This window comes from Peromyscus leucopus, chromosome 6, assembly GCF_004664715.2.
Source record: "Peromyscus leucopus breed LL Stock chromosome 6, UCI_PerLeu_2.1, whole genome shotgun sequence".
Lineage (NCBI taxonomy): Eukaryota > Metazoa > Chordata > Mammalia > Rodentia > Cricetidae > Peromyscus > Peromyscus leucopus.
This window is the reverse complement of record NC_051068.1, coordinates 84,291,301-84,310,559: the sequence shown is the minus strand read 5'-3', so window position 1 is coordinate 84,310,559 and position 19,259 is coordinate 84,291,301. Positions and strand designations below refer to the sequence as shown.

At 38.6% G+C, this 19,259-nt stretch overlaps 1 protein-coding gene across 1 annotated transcript in view; it reads left to right on the top strand.

Annotated features, from left to right (window-relative positions):
• Positions 1 to 19,259, top strand: part of Ntng1 (netrin G1) — a 334,636-nt gene that overhangs the window by 237,880 nt on the left and 77,497 nt on the right. Inside the window, 1 exon segment of the mRNA XM_028879321.2 lies at positions 8,678 to 8,850. Within this exon segment, the coding sequence (XP_028735154.1) occupies positions 8,678 to 8,850 (173 nt within the window).

Here is a 19,259-nt window from a genome sequence, read left to right as displayed (position 1 = left end):
TATTGTCTTTTTTCTTTGAGATAGTTAGAGATATTATGAGATATTTCTTTGAGAACATTTAGCTAGATGCTCATGAGCTTAGTAACAGGTCACATGGCACCATCATTTCTGTGCACCGATCTCAGACAGTGCATTATCTGAAATGTATAAGCTGCTATTTTTATTTTACAGTCATGGCACTTTACCCTTGGTAGCTAGCTTAGAAATAGAAAAAGAAAAAGACTATTTTAATATCACTTAAAATAACCAACAGCTTAGTGACTCATGTAATCAGATAATTCACTGTAAGCAAGTTTAGTGTCTCAAGCAAGGATTAAAGAAAACTTGTAAAAGGTTTTTAAGATGCAGGTATTTAAGTCACTTTACTTAGTAAGTGTAGAAAAGACTTTCTGGTCCTTGTTCTGTCACTCTGGAGGCAAGCAAATCACCTTATATCAAAAGATCATGCTATTGGTGAAGAAGTGATCAAGATTTTGATCTTCGTTTTACATCCTCAAAGAAAACTATAGCTGCCATTACTTGGGCCTCTAAAGCAAGTCTGTGAGTATCATTTTGCAAAACTTATTCTCTAAAGAACAGAGCTCAGAATAAGAGAGAGCCCAGCAGCCATCACTCTGGTTAGGATGGCAAACCATTTTGGCATAAGAACCTTTAGAACTGGATGGAAAGCAGCCCTTGTGACTTGCAGAGGCAATTCCTACACTCCTGGTGCCTTCCCCTACTGTGCAGCTGTCTAGACACAAATCCTCTGATCCAGTCTCTTCTGCTGTCCCACTCACATGCAGTTGATTTCAAAAAGTTCAGTGTTAGCAGCATTCTACTTCATCTTGCACTTTGCATATTTTGTACTGGAAAAAGTACATTTGGTGATATGCTACCCTCTAATCGCTTAGGCAAACCACAGTAGATTTTATTCTCCACATTACTTTAATAGTAGAGTTTGGGGAAACATACAGAGACAACCAAACCAAACTCATGGGAACTCATGAACTGTGGACCAATAGCTGTGGAGCCCCCATGGGACTGGACTAGGCCCTCTGCATAGGTGAGACAGTTGTTTAGGTTGAACTGTTTAAGGGGCCCCCTGGCAGTGGTATCAGGATGCATCCCTGATGCATGAATGGTCTTTTTGGAGCCCAGTGCCTATGGTGGGACACCTTACACAGACTTGGTACAGGGGGAGGGGCTTGAACCTGTACTAGGCTCTGCTGACTCCCCTTGGGAAGCCTTGCCTTGGAGGAGGTTAGAATGGGGGATGGATTTTCGGGGGAAAGGTGGGGAGTGGGAGGAGGGAAGAGAGGGTGATGTGTGGTTGATATGTAAAATGAATAGAAAATTTCTTAATAATAAAAAAGTAGAGTTTGTCCCTCTGATGGGTAAAGGTGAATTCATCATCTATAACATAGAGAGAGTATGGTGTCATTAGCCTAAGTCCCTATTCCATCATGGTTAAAAAGACCAATTATTACTATTTATGGTCTGTGTTCTATTTATGTCTCCTTTTCCCTACTCAATAGATTATATGTTCTTTTTGAATACCTGCAAGGCTTTTTAGGTTGCTACATATATGTCATAATACTTATAGAATGAATCGATAGCCCAACTGGTAGTAGATATAGCAATTATAGAAATAGTAATGTTTAAAAGATACTTATTGAGGCTTTTGTGGTAGATAGTAACAGCTGGCATGCATTACTTTGTTCAGTCTCCACTGGAGTCCTTTGAAACACATCCATTTGTTGTCTCTGATTTACTGATGAAATAACAGAGGCAGAATGAAACTTTGGAAGAGAGAAGCCCTCTTAGCTCTGGAAGCAGGCTGTCCATGCTCAGAATTACTGTTCAGGTTTCTGTAACCCCTTAGTATTCAGTTGCATCATCTGTAGTTATTAGTGCCAACCTCTTGGGATTATATGAGGTTTGCACCTTTGTACAATGCCAGGTGCTTGGGAGTATTTAGTCCCCATTAGCTCTGCGTCATTATGTATTTGTTAAGTTAGTCATCTGTATTAGTTATTTTCTTGTTTGCTGTGATACAACACCAAATGAAAGCAACTTAAGGAAAGAGGGTTTATTTGGGGTCACAATTTGAAAGCACAGCCCATCATGGTGGAAAAGGCACGGCAGAAGGAGTATGAGGCAGCTGGTCACATCACAACCAAAGTCAGGAAGCAGAGGGTGGACAATGTTGCTACTCAGCTCCTTAGTCCTTGGAGGGCTGCCACCCATAGTTAGAGTGGATCTTCTGGTCTAGAAACTCCCTCACTGAACAAGGTCAAGGGCTCATTTTCATGGTGATCTTAACTCCCATTGAGTTAATAATCAAGATTTTCTATCAATTCATCTGGGGGTTCATAACAAGTAAGCGGCAAAGTCAGCATTTGGATTCATGTTTTCAAACGCTTACACCAGAACATGGAATCTGGAAGGTCCTTTGTTACAAACCTCATTTCAAATAATATAGTGAGGCGGGAGCCTGGAATTCATGTGTCAGTGGTAAAAGAGATAAGGGGCTGCAGAGGCAGAAAAGCAAGATATACTCATTGTATATAATTGTTCACCTATTTTAAAAGATATTTGCAGTGCTCCAATCTCCATGCTGACACATTTTCTAAAAACAATTTATATAATCAAGGGTGATCCAAAGTGGGAATTGTAATGAAGGATAGATCTAGGTCAGGTCTGGTCGTGGTTAAAACATACCTTTGAATAGCTATTAGAGAGGGGAGTTGAGACTTAGCTCACTAAGAGCTGATTTACACATAAATAATGTCTTACATGTGGAAATTATACAAAGGCATATGACCATGAGGCTTCATTGCTAAGGTCCTACTCTGTGTCTGAAATGTCTGTAAAGCTTAAAGTTCTTTTACTTAGTAACAAATCCTTCCAGGATAAAAAGTAGATTAAACCCAAGACCTGCAAGACAAAGCATAGCCCTGCTTTCTGTGTTACTTTTTAGATAGAAAGCTTCCCCTAGTCCTGGTGTCGCCACTGGAAACATTTCTAATAGACTATACAGACCTCTGGCTGGCAGGAAATTCTGGCCCAGAATAGATATATTAAGTTATAAAGAAAAACCGGGCAGACTGCATGGGTTTTTCATACCTACTGGCAGGTGGCACAGAACTAAACATTGGAGCGATTTTATAAGCAAGATTAAATTGACTCATGACAGCTGGTCACTAAAATACAGGAAGTACAGACCTGGTTGAAAGTGAGAACACGCTGGTGTTCATTAAGTTTGGAGCACAGAATAGAGGTTATTTTTGTTTAAAAGTCAGAAAGAGTAGCTCTCATTTGACAATGGCTAGTACTTGTCACTGCACACAAATAGATCTTCAAGGTAAATGCAAGTCAATTAGTTCTATCTACAGCATGTTTATATGCACTCTCTATATGTAAACAACTCCAGTGAATAGCACATATTGGAGCATCAGATACGTGACTATTATCAAAGACAGATCTCCACATGTACAGTTCCTCTCCTGCCTGTGACAGTAGATGTGGGAACTGGATGAACAACGAGTTTGTCAGAGACAAGTGGGATGGATTTGGAAATTTGCCCTCCATCTATAATAAGGCCAGAAGTCGTGACACCAAGAATTGAGAGCAATCTCTCAACACTAAAATTCACTTTTATTTATTTATTTACCATTAGAGGAAAAGTCAGTCTGGTTGGCAAGGGCTCTAAATAAAGGATTTTAGCTTCTGATTGGAATGGGAGTGATGAGAATAAAGTGAGCTGTGGAAAGGGAAAGGGAGCTATTTCCAAATACAAGGCAAAGCCATGGTGCCACAGTGTGCACTTTCAATACTTGGCCCTTGCACGTCACCATTTCAAGGACTAGCAAGAACAGCTAGAAATCCACCCAGGGTCAGCAGATTTACTTCTGGGGACATATAAGTGTTATCCAGTGTCAAAACAAGGCTCCATCAAGCTCCAGCTAAACTGGGGTAGCCATCTCAGCACAAGGACTTGAAGATAAAAAAAAATGCAGGCTCTACAATGAGAATGCTATATACCATGCTGTTTTTCCTCTTCCTTGAGCTGTGTCATTTTCCTAGATCTTTAGGGATCATTATAGGAGAGCTCCTAGGTTCAATTTCAGTCATCTGGCAAATCCTCAATAGTTTAAATTAAATTAAATTGAGTTTATAAGATCTCACCAATTTGATAGAATTCTCTTTGCTAAATAGGGAGTGTGTTTTGTGAAAACTTATAACAAAGTATGTGGCAGTTTTTAACATACATCATAGAGTGCTTGATTGGGTCCAGTGCCTACTAACTCTACTATTAATCCATTGCTATGCTATACACTGTATGACATGCATGTGGAGTTCCTGCCTTTAGGGAGGTTATTCATTTTCTAGTTACTTGTTTAATCATCTAATACATTTGGGCACCTATGATGTGTCAAGCAAGTTGCTATATGCTGAACTTCTTACAATAAATAGGCAGACATGAGTGCTGCCTCTCAGTGGGGGCACGAACAGAAAAGCAACAGAAATACAACCTGTATCTGTTGCAGAGAGATCATGGGCTTCATATAGATAAACAGAAGATCAGCATTTTACAGGATAGAAAAGGCATTTAGTTAGTTGACTGACAAATGGTATTTGAATATCAACAAAGAACCAGGCACTGAGTTTCCAAAGTTCACACCTAAAAGGAAGAATTATCCAGATGGAAGAGATATGGGATGGAGAATGAAATGGTGAAGGAAGAAAAAATAACTTCTAAGAGTACATGAGTATAAGTTCAAAAAACCAAGGAAAGAGAAGTTTTAACAACAAAGCTGGAAAAGAGAAAAGAGGTAAATTGTAGAGGGAGTTGAAGGCATACCATAGAGCTTAGACTCTGCTCTGATAATAATACAAAATCTTACAAAAGTTCTAAGCCAGAAATGACCTAAAGATATTTGAGTAAGAGACTGGTTAAAACTTAGTATTGGGGTTGGGCAGAAAGAAGTGTAACTGCAGCATTCACTTCTATTTAGAAGTTTTTGTAAATGTCTAAGTCACATACAGTGACAGCCATCACCAAGGACATAATCTCTGCTAAAACTATGGATGGAGCAATACTGAAGGAGCATTAATCTGAAGACTTGGTGGTATATGGAATGATGACCAGCTAGGTGGAGCATGAAAGCAATAGAGAAGAATATCTTTGGTTAACTGAGATGAAGGAGGTCCAGTTGAAAAAAAAAAAAAAAAAAAAAACAATACTTCCTGAGGGAGAAAAAAAACTCAGAAAGAGGTGTGGGTGGGTGAGGAAAGTCAAGAAGATTGGTTTGGGACCTTTCAAACTTATGTCCACAAGGCATTTTGGTAAATACGTCTGAGGCCAGAGGGAGAGAGACCTGTGATGAGGATACAGAGAGCTTCTCAACATATTTATCACAAATTCTTACCTGCTGATAATAGAGCACGGGGCTTCTGTAGACCCTCCCCCCATAGGACATAGAGAATCCAAGTCTCCTGAAATGTTTTCATATTTTCAAGGTAACTTTTACATTTGAGGGTTAATGAGGACGATAATGTAAATTGGCCATTAAAGTCTGTAACTCAAGAAAACTTAGGAACACAGAAGAAAATGAAGGAAAAAAATCTAGACAAGTGTCCAAGGCTGATGATGTTAAGTTAGAACCCAAAGGAACAGCCTGTCCAAAGCAAACAGAGTCCTGAAAATGAGCTTAGGCATACAGTAGGGACAGCTAGCAAGTAAAATAAGTGGATCATAGTCAACACATCTGAAGAAGTCAAGGTAAGTTGAGAATAGCCATTGGGTTTTCAGTAAAGAAGACATGGGTGATTTTGACAAGAGAAGCTAGCTTCTTAGAAGGAGTGAGCAGGAGGTGAGTTAATAAAGATACAAGTAAACAAACATCACAGACACTGAAGGAGTGTCCTGGTTAGGTTCATTGTTTTGTTTTGTTTTTACCCACTTGGCACAAGCTAGTTTTCTAGAAAGAGGGAATCCCAATTGAGAAAATATCTCCATGAAATTGTCTTGTAGGCAAGTCTATGAGGCATTTTCTTGAGTAATGATTGATGTGGGAGGACCTAGGTCACTCTCAGTGATGCCACTCCTGAGCAGGTGGCCTTGGGGTATGTATAAAAAGCAAACTGGAGAAGTTAGGAGGTGCAAAACCAATCAGCAGAGATCCTCCATGGCTTCTACTTCAGTTTTTGCATCCAGATTTCTTCCCTGCTAAAGTTCCTGCCTTGAGTTCCCTGGATATTGGATTATAAGCTGTAAAATGAAATAAACACTTTCTTCCCTAAGGTTTTTTTTTTTTTTTTTTTTTTTTTTTTTTTTTTTTTTTTTTTTTTTTTTTTGTCATGGTGTTTTCTCACAGCAACAGAAACTCATAACTAAGACAGGGAAGTAGCTGGAGAAGGCCAGGTACAAGGTAGACACTACTTATTCCAGAGGATAAAAGGATCATATATTCAGTTAACAATTAAAAAAAAATACTAAAACCTTAAGTAATAATTTTCAAGCCAACACATGGAAGTAACTTAATTAATCAGAAAAGTAATACTGGAGATGTATATGAGTTTTGGTTAAGGGTTATGTACTGAGTTGAACCCTCAATAAAAAGCTTTTAGATGGGTGAGAGTGAGTCTTTTACTGCCAGAAATCTAAGAAAAAATAGTAGCAACAATTTATCTATTCTCCTTTTACCTCCTTTTGTTATTCAGAGAATATCTTTCTCAGCTAACATAATGTCTTTAGAATGGAAATTGCCTGGACCTCAAAGAAGAATGATGAGGATGCACACACTAAAAGTTGCTGGATAGATAATCCAGTTCCCACTGAGTGTTTGCATTCTCAGTCTTCAAATGTGAAGCAAGCATATTCTTTAGGGTCACACTGTTCATTTCCTCATTTGAAATTTTTAACACCAGATAGGATGTTAAATCAGGAGGATCTGCTGCTTCTCTCACTTGGGTTTCAAACATCTTCCATATGTATAAGCACATCCATAAATAAAGGTGCTAATGGCAGGAAAGAAGATCTCTTAATAAAATACACTTGCACACACAACTGCCTGCGCATTGGAGATTGTTCTAGGGCCTAGTTCACAATTAAACACTATCTGTTTAAAGAAATTATTTTTCTCCTTCCCTTTAGGCAGATGGTGAAAATATAAATCTCTAAAGATGTTATTTATATATTTAAGTTTGATTTCTATTATTTTAATGTGACCATTCCATCTTATTATAAATAATAGGTACACAGAGGAAGAAGTGTAGCTAGAAGTATTATTCATTCTATGAAAGCCATTAGGAAGCTGAGGCCTGGGCTTCCCAGAGAGATTTGACTGAATGGCCATTGCTTCAGGAACCACACCTTCATAGAAGAGAGCCAAGGATCTCTAGGTCATAGCCATACCCATTTGTTTTCTTCCTTGTCATGAATATGAGCCCATTTGCATCAAGCGAGAATAGCCATTGTCATGCAGACACTGTAGAAATAACAATAAACAGTTCCATTTCCCACCTATGAAAAAGTGTTCTGTTATTTTTTTTCCGGTTTATGACATCTTCCTCCAAAGAAAATACACAAAACACCACAGTATTTGTTATTATGAAACTTGGGTTTTGTTATTCTTACCTAGTTCACAGAAGATTCTCATTTTAACACACCTACACACAGGTGACATTTCAGTTTCTGAGTCTGACGTATGTTGGTATTTTATCCCTGGCCCTGTCTGTGTGGGCACACATCTCTATTCATGGTCATTCTGCTCTGTGTGGGCACATTCCTATTCATGGTCATTCTGTCAATGTAGGTTTTACCTTTCCAGAGGACATGGCCTGAAAAGGATGTGAAACACTTTATTACCTGCTGCCTTGGCAAATAGCAAGTTAGCCTTCACAGTTTCAGTCAAAGCCTTTGAATCAAGGCATGGGTTAGGGAAATCATGTGTTCCATTGTTGCCTCTAATATGTCACAGTTCAAATGTCACAGCTAATGGCCTTAAATCACTGTCACATACATACATGATTGTTTGTTTGTTCATTCTGTATTTTCTAGGATTCTAAGCACCTCTTGCTATATGTTGGGAAGTATAAAGATTGCTATCTCACCTCCCCTAGGGCCAGGGGGAGGACTTGAGGCAAAAGTTCCTGTGATTATTTAGTCCCGGAATGAGAAAGCCTGATCATAAGCTGCTGAGTCCTTAGAAAAATACTGAGTAGCAAATTGTTTTAATGGTTGTCATGGTTTTTTACAACAAATGAGAAGTGTCGTAATGATATGAAAAAAGACAGCATCTTTCTTTAAAGTCAGAGAAACTGGTGACATTGTCAGACTTCTGCTATCACAGATTAGCCATCCACTGGAGACAGTATTTTGGATGGCTTTGGAAGAAAGTCTTTAGGAGCGCTGCTGTCCAGGGAGAGCTTCAGGCCCATGTAGAACAGACTAGTATTAGGCTTCCTCAGAATGGAGAGGGAAGATGAGTACATCTCAACAAACCCTTCTCCAAAAGACCTTTGTTGAAGAGATCCTTAGGGCTAAGCCTGAATCTCCATGTGTTTCACCACTTGTTTCTGTATAGCACAAAAAATGCTGCATGGTTTGAGAGCTAACCATGAGCCCTACTAGCTAGACTACTAAGACCAACTTGACTGACAGAGAACTCTTTGTCTCTCCTCTGCCTAGGTGCAAGTGCAACCTGCATGCCACTGTGTGTGTGTATGACAACAGTAAACTGACATGTGAATGTGAGCACAACACGACAGGTCCAGACTGTGGGAAATGCAAGAAGAATTATCAGGGCCGGCCTTGGAGTCCAGGCTCATACCTCCCTATCCCTAAAGGCACAGCAAACACCTGTGAGTAACTTTGCTCTGTTGCAACATGTTCCTTGCATGATGAACTGTTTCTTCCTTGGTTCCACTTACAATTATGATTTTGCTTCTTTCCTCTTCAAAATGCAGCAGAAGAGTCACTCCTGATTTCACCATTTGTAAGCATGTGTTAACACAGTAATCACCTGCTAGAGTCAGTCACCTAACCTTCCCACTGTGTTACAAAATAGTTCTTTAAAATCACAGGGGTAATTTTGTTCTAAATAGGTGAAACAGGAGTTGTTTTTTTTTTCCTTCCCAAATTAATAGCCTATTAAAATAGCATAGGCCATGAAAATTCTCAATACTGACTAGACATAAACAAGTTCCAGAAATCTTTGGGTATTGACAGTTCCATTTCTATTTCTCACAGTGAGCAAGCCAAAAGTTGCTTTGCCCAGTGAAGGTTGGACCCTCCAATTCTAGGTAGCCCATAATGTTGTCTAGTGAGATAGGTGGCTTTTCCCAAACGCCAGACACTGAGCCATGACTGCTTTGGATTCTTTCAGGAAGGGATGCCTTTGGATTGAAAAGCATGACTGTAAACTCAGGGTGCCACATGAAGAAAAGAGGCTTTTGTCTGTGAAAGAGCATAGGCAGTATCTGTATTCACAGAGGCCACATGAAATGCACCATTAAGACATCCCTAGATATGTAAAGACCAAAACTTAACATGCTTAAGGTGAAAAGGAACGATTCCCTGAATAATCTGCACGATTCTGTGGATGGACAGATTAGCCACCTGGAAAAGCCTAAGGTTTGCCCTCTTCAAAAAGCAGAGAAAGGGCAAGGTTAGCATAGAACCACACAGCAAGAAGTCAGAAGAGCCACAGGACAATGAGAAGTTGAACAGCAAGCCACGGACTCCATGCAAGGCAAAGAATGTTATCTGGTACTTCAAAGCAGCAGCTGGGAGAAGCCAGAGCTGAAATTCAATATCAAAAGAACCCAAGCTTTATCAAGTTACATGTCAGAGTAATGGACCAGGTAACAAGCTATGAAGTGTAGGGACAGGAAATTAGGATAAATTTCTATGAAGCAGAAGAGTGCTCCCAGAGGTTAAAAAGAATCCCTTTGTAAGAATGTTCAGTTCTCTTTGTGTTAAAGGAGAAACTGACTTCTCACTACTAAAATTAATATATCAAAGCTCTGTTAATCAGAAATGCTGGGGTTTTTTCTAGGTGATTTATTAATGGGGACTCTGAGCATTCTGTGGTCATTGAAAGCGATGGACTCCTGACTTTGGAAGGGATCTCCTGAGGTTATCTGTTGCAGTCTTGTATATCTGGCTACCTGTGAACGCCTATCATCATAGGTGTCAAACTTAGTTTAAGGCTCTCCCTAAGTGAAAATGGCTCAGATTTTACCTTTAGGTCCTAATGATTCTTTAATGGGAGAGTATGAAAAGGGCCAAGTTCACACATACTTTCTAGCATTCTGGTTCATGCTTAGGGTCAGACCTTGCCAAAGTCACTGGGAGGACAGTGGGCAAAATGTCTACTATTAAAGACATTAGTTTCACGCTACACCACCCCATTCTACCTGTTCTACTCCCTGTGCCTCAAATAATTGGTTTTTCATAATATTTTCTCTAAGAAGGTTTTGATTCTGAGAAGCTCCCTCCCTGAAATGAGTTTCTCGCTATATTCTCCAGGGGATCATTTATTTTTTAACTCCCTTATCCCTTTGCATATTAAATACCACCACGTTAGTCCTGGCCAAGCGACCATAACTTCCTTTGATTTACCCTATAGCCCTGGTTGTTCAACTATACCCTCTCCTGTTTTTAATTGGCCTTCTATGGACTACTGGAATTCTTTCACATCTGTGTTTAAGTAGCAAAATGACATATAGACCAAATGGCTAACAGTGGCTAAGGGGTCAATTCAATTTTCCATCAGTAGAGCAAAATCTTCACAAAAGACTTTAGAAATTATACCAAAAATTCTTGAAATCAAAATATTTCCTAACATTTCAGGCTGTAATTAAAATACCCACTGGGGTGGTGGTGGTGGCACATGCCTTTAATCTCAGCACTCGGGAGGCAGAGGTAGGTGGATCTCTGTGAGTTCGAGGCCAGCCTGGGCTACAGAGTGAGTTCCAGGAAAGGTACAAAGCTACACAGAGAAATCCTGTCTCAAAAACAACAAAAAAAAAAAAAAAAAAAAAAAAAAAAAAAAACCAACCCAACAATGGTAATAAACACTTTCACAATTTGGCAGTGTGTTACAAGACCAAATCCACATTCTTCTATTTTCTAATAATCTGCCCTCTCCAACATCCTGTTTCCTATTCTTGGTGTGAAGATAGTGGTTCTTCCTTCACAGCAATTTTCAGAAGATTAAGAAGCTAATTCACAAAATATGCTTTGCATAACACCTTCACAAAATGTACAAAATAATTTTATTTAAGATTCTTTTGTAGAAGACAGTCTTGCCCTATGTAAGATAGCTTTGTTAATGTAATTTATTTCTTAACTTCAATGTTGGATGTCTCCTAATCTTAACCCTTCATATCTTTCTAAATGTTATAACAACTCCCTTTGTCTTGGGTTTATTTATTCCAGGTTAACAATCTTCCAACACATATAACATCTTCATGTGAAAATGTTTCCATGTCATTTACTTGGATACCTGTCTTAGAAGTCCTCCAGTTAATGACTATGGTTCTTCAACCAAGTACCAAGCTCTTCTCTTCTTATAGAAAGCTTATAAAAAAGGAATCTTTCTTGTCTCCTTAATGATCTCCATTCTATTTTTTATAAAATATTATTTTTAAAAAAGGTTCTTTGAATTTCATTTTCTTTTCCAGAACCTCCTGTACTTTCATGGTTCTCCATACATATTGCTTGTTCTCACATGCATTCATATGTTAGCACATGCACTTACACATGACTTTATTCCATACATTGTGACACACACCCTCACATGACTTTATTCCATACATTGTGAGTCAACTGTCTAAGAGGCACTCTTAGGAGGTCACATCTCCATAACACACTTCAAGTCATTGGAATGAAAAAGAAGAGATTGAAACCTTCAGCATCCACTTTGGTGGCCTGGAGATGCATAATCTCTACACTTAGAATCACAAATAGGTAGGAAAAATGTCAGATTCTGTATACCTGCACAAGCTTGAGCTAGAAAGGCAGGACATTTTCATTATAAGATCCACTTCAAAGACACTTGCATTACCATTTAGGAACAACTCAAACTAGGACCTTGCTTCAAGTTCCTGAGCTTTGAAGTTATTGCATTTTAGAGCAACTCAAAGCCTCTTTCTCATGATACATACAGCCCCAAGGAAGAAGTGTATAGAATACCAACATTAAAAAATAAATCACCCTAGTCTTCTGGATATATCATACTACTCTGAGCTTTTTTACTATGATAAACTTGAACAATGCCAAGTAAGAACTTCTCTGATGATATTTTTTCCATTGTGCATGTATTTAAGATCCAGTGTTTTTAAAGTCATATGCATGTTCATAAAGATCTTTGTCTTTTCTCCTAAAAAACTTGTTTTATAGAAAAAGCATCTTTTTGTCTCTCTAATGATCTTTATCCTATTTTTAATAAATAGTATACCCTTTGAATTTCATTTTTATTTTCCAAGTAGAGAGATGCTCTGTCCAACATAATGCCTAACCATGATTCTCTTGATTCCTATTGTCCAGATCATGAATAAAGGTATTCAGTAGCAATCCCCAAACTCTTACCCCTGTGGTATATGCAACATAAGCATGATATTTTTCTACATGCAACTTAATAATCTCCCTGTAAAAGTTGTATTTACAACAAAATGTAATGTCTCAACATCTGTTTCTCAAAGTGTGTTCTTCTGTCCTTAGAAAAACTCTATAACAGACCTAGTAGATGGCTCAATGGGTAACACAATTTATATGCAAGTATGAGGACCTGAGTTATGATATACAGAACCCACTGAATATGGTAATATTTCATTTGTGCTCTAATAAATAAAGCTTGCATGGAGATCAGAGGGAAAAGCCAGCCACTATATTAAACATAGAAGTCAGATAATGGTAGCACATGCCTCTAATCCTAGCATTCAAGAGGCAGAGATCCATCCAGATCTCTGTGAGTTCAAGACCACACTGGTAACAGAGCTAGGCATGGTGACACACACCTTTATTTCAACACTAGTTAACCATAAAGTTCTGGAGGGCTGTACAGACAGACAGGAAGTGACAGAGCTGGGCAGAAAGAGTAAATGATATAGCCAGGCAGAGAGAGGAAGTGAGATGGTAGGGACAGATTAGATATAGGCATGAGTATACAGGAAGTGGCTCTCTCTTAGGCTGAGGATTTCCTAGGGTAAGAATTTGTGGCTGTGGCTTGTTCTGTTCTTCTGATCTCTCAGCTTTCACCCCAATATCAGGCTCCTATTTTTTTTATTAATAAGACTGTTTAGTAATTTGTATTACAACTGAAAGCCAGATATAGTAGTGAACATCTATAATCCCAGAATTCCTATGTGGAGATGAGAGGTGGAGATAGAAGACTGTAGAATGGTGGTTCTTGACCTATGGGTTGCAACCCCTCTAGGGTCAATGGACTTTTCCACAGGGATCACCTGAGACCATCAGAACACACATTACTATTCATAACATTAGCAAAATTACTGTTATGAAGTAGCAATAAAAATAATTTTATGGTTGGGCATCACCACAACATGAAGAACTGTATTAAAGGTTTGTAGCATTAGGAAGGTTGACAACCACTGCTGTAAAAGCTCATGAACCAAATAGCCAAGGATGTGAAGCAGCAAACAACAAGAAATCCTCTCTCAAACAAGGTGGGAGGCAACTACTGACACCTAAGGCGACCTTCTGACCTCTACACATGCAACATGGCAAGTATCTATCCAATTTATACATGTGAACACCTGCCTACACACACCACACACAAAAACACACACAATCTTTTTAAATTCTATGACAAAAGAATTAGAAAATTACATTATGCTAACTTTTGCATATTCACATCCCATTATTTGAAATATTTGAGAAGTTCTGCCACAAAGTACTCTATTTGACTCAGTATTTCCCAAACTTTTTATTTGGTTGAATATCCAATAGCTTTCTACTCTTGTAGGGCATACTGATCTGAACAATTTCTTGCAGTGTGGGCTTAAGAACACCATGGACACAGATGAAAGCACAGTCAATTCAGTTGTATTCTATATTTTTACCTTTCTCTAAAAGACCTGGCCTAATATTCTTCAAGGAAGGAAAATTAAATTGATCTGATGCTGGCATTATTTGTGTGTTTGTATATCCAACTTGAATTGTTGTACAATATCCCCTACTCCTATGAGTAATGGGAAGTAATTTGATGACTATTCTATTATTTTCCCTGATATTAAATTTGCATTGACCAGTTTCTATAGTCCCAGATGTACACATGGATGCATCATTATCCAGTCAGTTTCCTAAGCATTTGAAATGCATTAGTCCCTTCTAGACTCACACCAATCTTGCAAGCTGATGCTGTGGTTTTAAATTTTCAAGTATGGAAGCATATGGTTATGATTCTTATGATTCAGGTTTTACACACTGTGCAGGTGGGAGGGAAACTTAAACCAGGGTTTATCTTTCCTCTAATGACTATACATTTCACATGTTTGCTCCTCAGGTTATCCGAGTGGCCGTCTCTGTCTCCACTTGGATTTGAGCTCCCCTTTGACATTCATTCAAACAAGAGACTCTTCTCTAAGTCTTGTGGCTCTTCAGAACTCTAATCGTTATTTCCTGTTCTTGAAACTGTCTCCCCTGAACCTGTTCATCATTCCCAAGCCCTGTCTATTATCCCTCTGCATCCTGCCCCCTTTAGCATCCCAATCTATCCCATGATTTTAGTTCTTGGTTTAGCAGTCATCAACCAATTCTAATTCCAGTCTTTTTAGTGAGTACAGAACAACATTACCAGTAGTCCGTACAGATCACAACACCATAGAAAATTCATGTCTTTCTCCAAGAGTACTTTCTCTTCTCTCTTTATTGAAATTCTATTCATTTCTTCAAGACTCTGCCTCAAGCTAACTCATCATTGAAGCCTGCCTAAATTCTCCTGTGAAAACTATCTATTCCTTTCTTTCTCCCTCACTCTAATTTTTGATAGTGTGTCTAGACTTAATGGAACTGCTTGATTTTCTCTAACAAAAACTGTTAAAACAAGAGCTATTGCTGCTTTCTTAGGCTTTTGCACTTCATTAAAAGCTTTATATATATTACAGACTTTATTCCCCACAATATCTCTATTTGGTGTGAACTACGATTATTCCATTTGAAATATGGGGAAACACAGGTACAGAGAATGAGCAAGATTTCCTAAGATATCACAGCTAATGTATGTAAAAGCCAGATTTAAACTCAGCTCTGCCTAGCTACAGGAGCTGAAACATTAGCCATTTGATAGCATGGCTATGCTTTATTCTTGGTCCTTTTAAGTGTTTATGGAACAGTTATTTTGGTAAATGATTGAGTAATCCTAAATAATCCTTTAATGTATGCATGGCTAGATTGGCTTTGCATCTATCTTCTTATGTCTTCTGGAATATGTAGCCTTCACAGTCCATCAGCTCTAACACCAGAGTCTTCAGTTTCCAGCAGAGAGAGACCATCTGAGATCTTGGAGAAAATCCAGTAGTAAAACAGGCTCTTTGGTTCTCACTACCCATGAAACCGTCTAGAAATAGCATGCTGGCAGGCTGATTTTCACAAGCCTCCCTGAGCAGAATTCCATGTCTGGATTACTGGACCACTTCTAGACATTGACCTCCAGCCCTTGAAGCTGAGAATCCCTATTCAGTCACCAGGGTACGAAATGTGCAGGGCCAACTATGCATCAACAAACTTCTAAACCCAAATATACAAGTAGAATTCCAAACTTTTCACAAGCTCCAGCCTGTATGCTCTTATCTGAAGCTCATGGGGTTTGAATGTAACACTTTCAGGAATTTTGAATGATAAGACAGTACCCATACATTATGTTGTTATAGTACTCAAGGAAGAATATCAACAGCCTTACTCAATCAAGCATTTTATATGATTATTCTCACCAAGGGAATAAGAGAAGACAATACATAATAGTTACTGGCTTTCCCTCCAAATTACTTTATATCACATTACTTGTGCTTCAGGAGTACTTTGGGAAAAGCTTTCCACTTTCACATTTTCTGTTTAAATTTGAGAATGGTAGATAAGAGATTTCAGTCTGTAATAAATAGAATGACTATAATGTGATGGTTATGGTCTAGAATTACAAAACTAGTTCTGAGTTCAAAATTCAGGTTTCTTGTCAGTTAACTAGGTTGATCTTGGGCAAGTGACACATCCTCTTCTATTTATATTTTCTCCATCTGTAAAATTATCTTGACTATTCATAGAGCTGACATAAAAATTAAATTAACTAATATATGTAAGAGAGTGCTGGGGACATACCACACTGAATTTAGTTGCTATTATTATTGTATTCACACTGGGAGCTAACACAGGATCAGTAGGATCCCCTTGAAGATAGCTATATGGAAATATAAATTGTGGTCAAATACCACGTTGTTACCCATACTACAAAATAACTGCTATGACATTAAAAATACTCAAAATCTTATGACCGGTAAAAATACTCAAAGCCTTATATCCTCTTTCCTGCAATTAAGGCTGCATGTTGCGTCAGATAATATTCCAAAGTCTGCTTTGTAAGCTCAGGAGCAGGAAAGTTAAATGGCTGCAACATCCTGACATCCACATCCCACCAGAGGCAGTCTTCCTTCAAAGAGGAAGGGGAGTCGGAGGGTATCCAGGTTGCCACCTTTCTTCCTGAGGCAGCAATGACACCATAATGCCACACTGCCTTTCAAGTGATTTGTTTTCCTAGGTTTCCCACCTTTAATGAGTTTATTCTCCCATTTTTCAGATACATTAATACAGGAAGTCAGGTTAATATCACTTCTGTCATGCCTGCCCTGTATACTTTATTCCCAGGGCCCTCCTGTGACAGGAAGGTGACATTGACTCTCAATTTGGATAATTTACACGAGAATTCTAGAGTGTCATTTTGTGATGGCAATGTAATTTCCCTCACTTTTAAGTTCCTGGGAGACAACACCCCACACTTCCTAGTAACAACAGCTTGGACTAGCAATTCAGACTGGAAGACACTGAAGCAATTATTCTGGAATATGAATGAGTCTGCAGAATATTTTTGTACCATTCCTGACCTCTTCTTTATGGCATTTTAGGACTAAGTGTTCCCAGTGGCTGCAGTCTGACTGGGGATGATCTACTCCCCTACTCCATGGGTTTTTCAAATCATCTATCACAACAGTGGTAATTTTTACTTACATTCTGAAGCACAGCTATCATGTCGCTTCCCTCATGATGGAAAGCTGCAAGCCTGCCATTGGTTCTCACAGGAGTTATAGCTTTAGCACTGCCTTACTCTGCTTTTGCAGATTGGGTATTTATTTATTTATTTTTTTTGAGATATCCACCATGTTGACTTCTCTAAGCTTAGTTACATACCCTTTTAGCTATTTGCTTGATGGAGAAAGAGCTAGCCAAATAAAACAGTTTGAAAATGAAGAAAATATCACTGTATAACATTATTTAATTCTATTACGTTCTTGTCTCGGTTTTCAGCAGAATTCCATTATAATAAAGATTAACAGACATTTGGGAATAGGAAGGGATGAACAACTGCATTTTCTTTTCCCAGGATGCATTTACACTGCTTAGATAGAGACTGGGCGTCACATGCTCTAGTGCTGCATATGAAGGGGTCAGCTTGGGTGCCCGCAGCTCCTTAGGACACTTCTGTGGAATGAAAGGCTGAATACGATGATTTGTTAAATCTCTGTAAGATCTCAAACCTTTACCAACCTTTGAGAATTAGCTTGTGCTGGTTCCCCACTTCCTTCTTTGTTAGTGTATTTTTATTATGTACCACATCGATTTATTTTTCTGGAGCATCATTAAAGCTAATGACATCTAAATTTCAAGTTCTTCAAATAAAGAAGTTCAATTTCATATCTAACTTTAAACGTTAAGTGATATGCTTATTATTAAGAAGAATTTTTAAATTTCCTAATGTGTCCTTAAAAAAAAACCTGTATTTGCCCATAGGTAATTTAGGGGGAAATATAAATGAAAGCATCAAAATAGTAATTAAAATAAAAGAGATGGACAAAAAACTAGAAAGAAAATAGGCCAGACATTCAATATCAGGCAAATTCTTCAGTTGAGCACAACGTTGGACTTGACTCAGTGAGTTTCATGAATGGCAAAGTGGTGAGAGGAATCAGTACATTTAATACTTCTTCCTATTACCTCTTTGATCACAACCACTTGGAATCCTGAGACGGGGGGAGGGGGGGTCGTCACAATATTGGTTCTCCAATAAAGGTCTTCTGTAAGATGAATTGCTAAATGGTCTTATTAATAAAAAGCCCAGAGCTAGATATTGGGGAGAAACTGAAAGATCAGAGAAGCAGAAAGAAGCCAGCCATGTTCTTACCACTTGGTAGTCCTCAGCCCAAAAGAGACCTACTTCCTGTATACCCACACCTATATCCTTTCTGTGCCTGCCATCTCACTTCCTCTCTCCACCCAACTACATCACTTTTCTCTTTCCACCTAGCTCTATCACTTCCTGTCTATCTGCACAGACCTCCAGACCTCTATGGTTAACTAGTGCTGGGAATTGAAGGTGTGTGCTACCATGTCTGGCTCTGTTCCCAGTGTGGCCTTGAACTCACAGAGATCCGGATGAATCTCTGTCTCCCAAATGCTATGTCTAAAGGCATGTGCTATCATTGCCTGACTTCTATGTTTACTATAGTGGCTGGCTTTTTCCTCTGATGCTCATATAAGCTTTATTGGGGTGCACAAATAAAATATCACCACAGTCTTCAAGGAGCATGGAGTGAATCAGACTGAACAACTCAATGAGACCTTATCACAAAACATAAAGTAGAAAGAAGGCTGTAAACAGCCCTGTGGCACTTGCCAAGCCTGATGAAACCACATTTCCAGTCCCCAGAACCAATACACTGATGTCTTGTGAAACTTTTCTGTATCATACTTTGTCCCAAGACAATATGAGGGACACAAAAGGGAAAAGGAAGTGGACTTGCTTCATCAGTACTCTCAGAGAAACACAATTGAATTGCAGAACAGTGGATAAATCCATCATGGAAGGCTGAACAAAGAATTATGAGATCGTAGAGAGAGCAACCAACATGAGGATATGGAGAAAGAATGGAAGAAAACATTTATGAGCTCAGTTTCAAAGGTAAAACATGCTTTACACAAAAGTTACCACATTATAGGGAGCATTACAAAGAAAAAGAAAACTGCCAACATGTATGTGCCT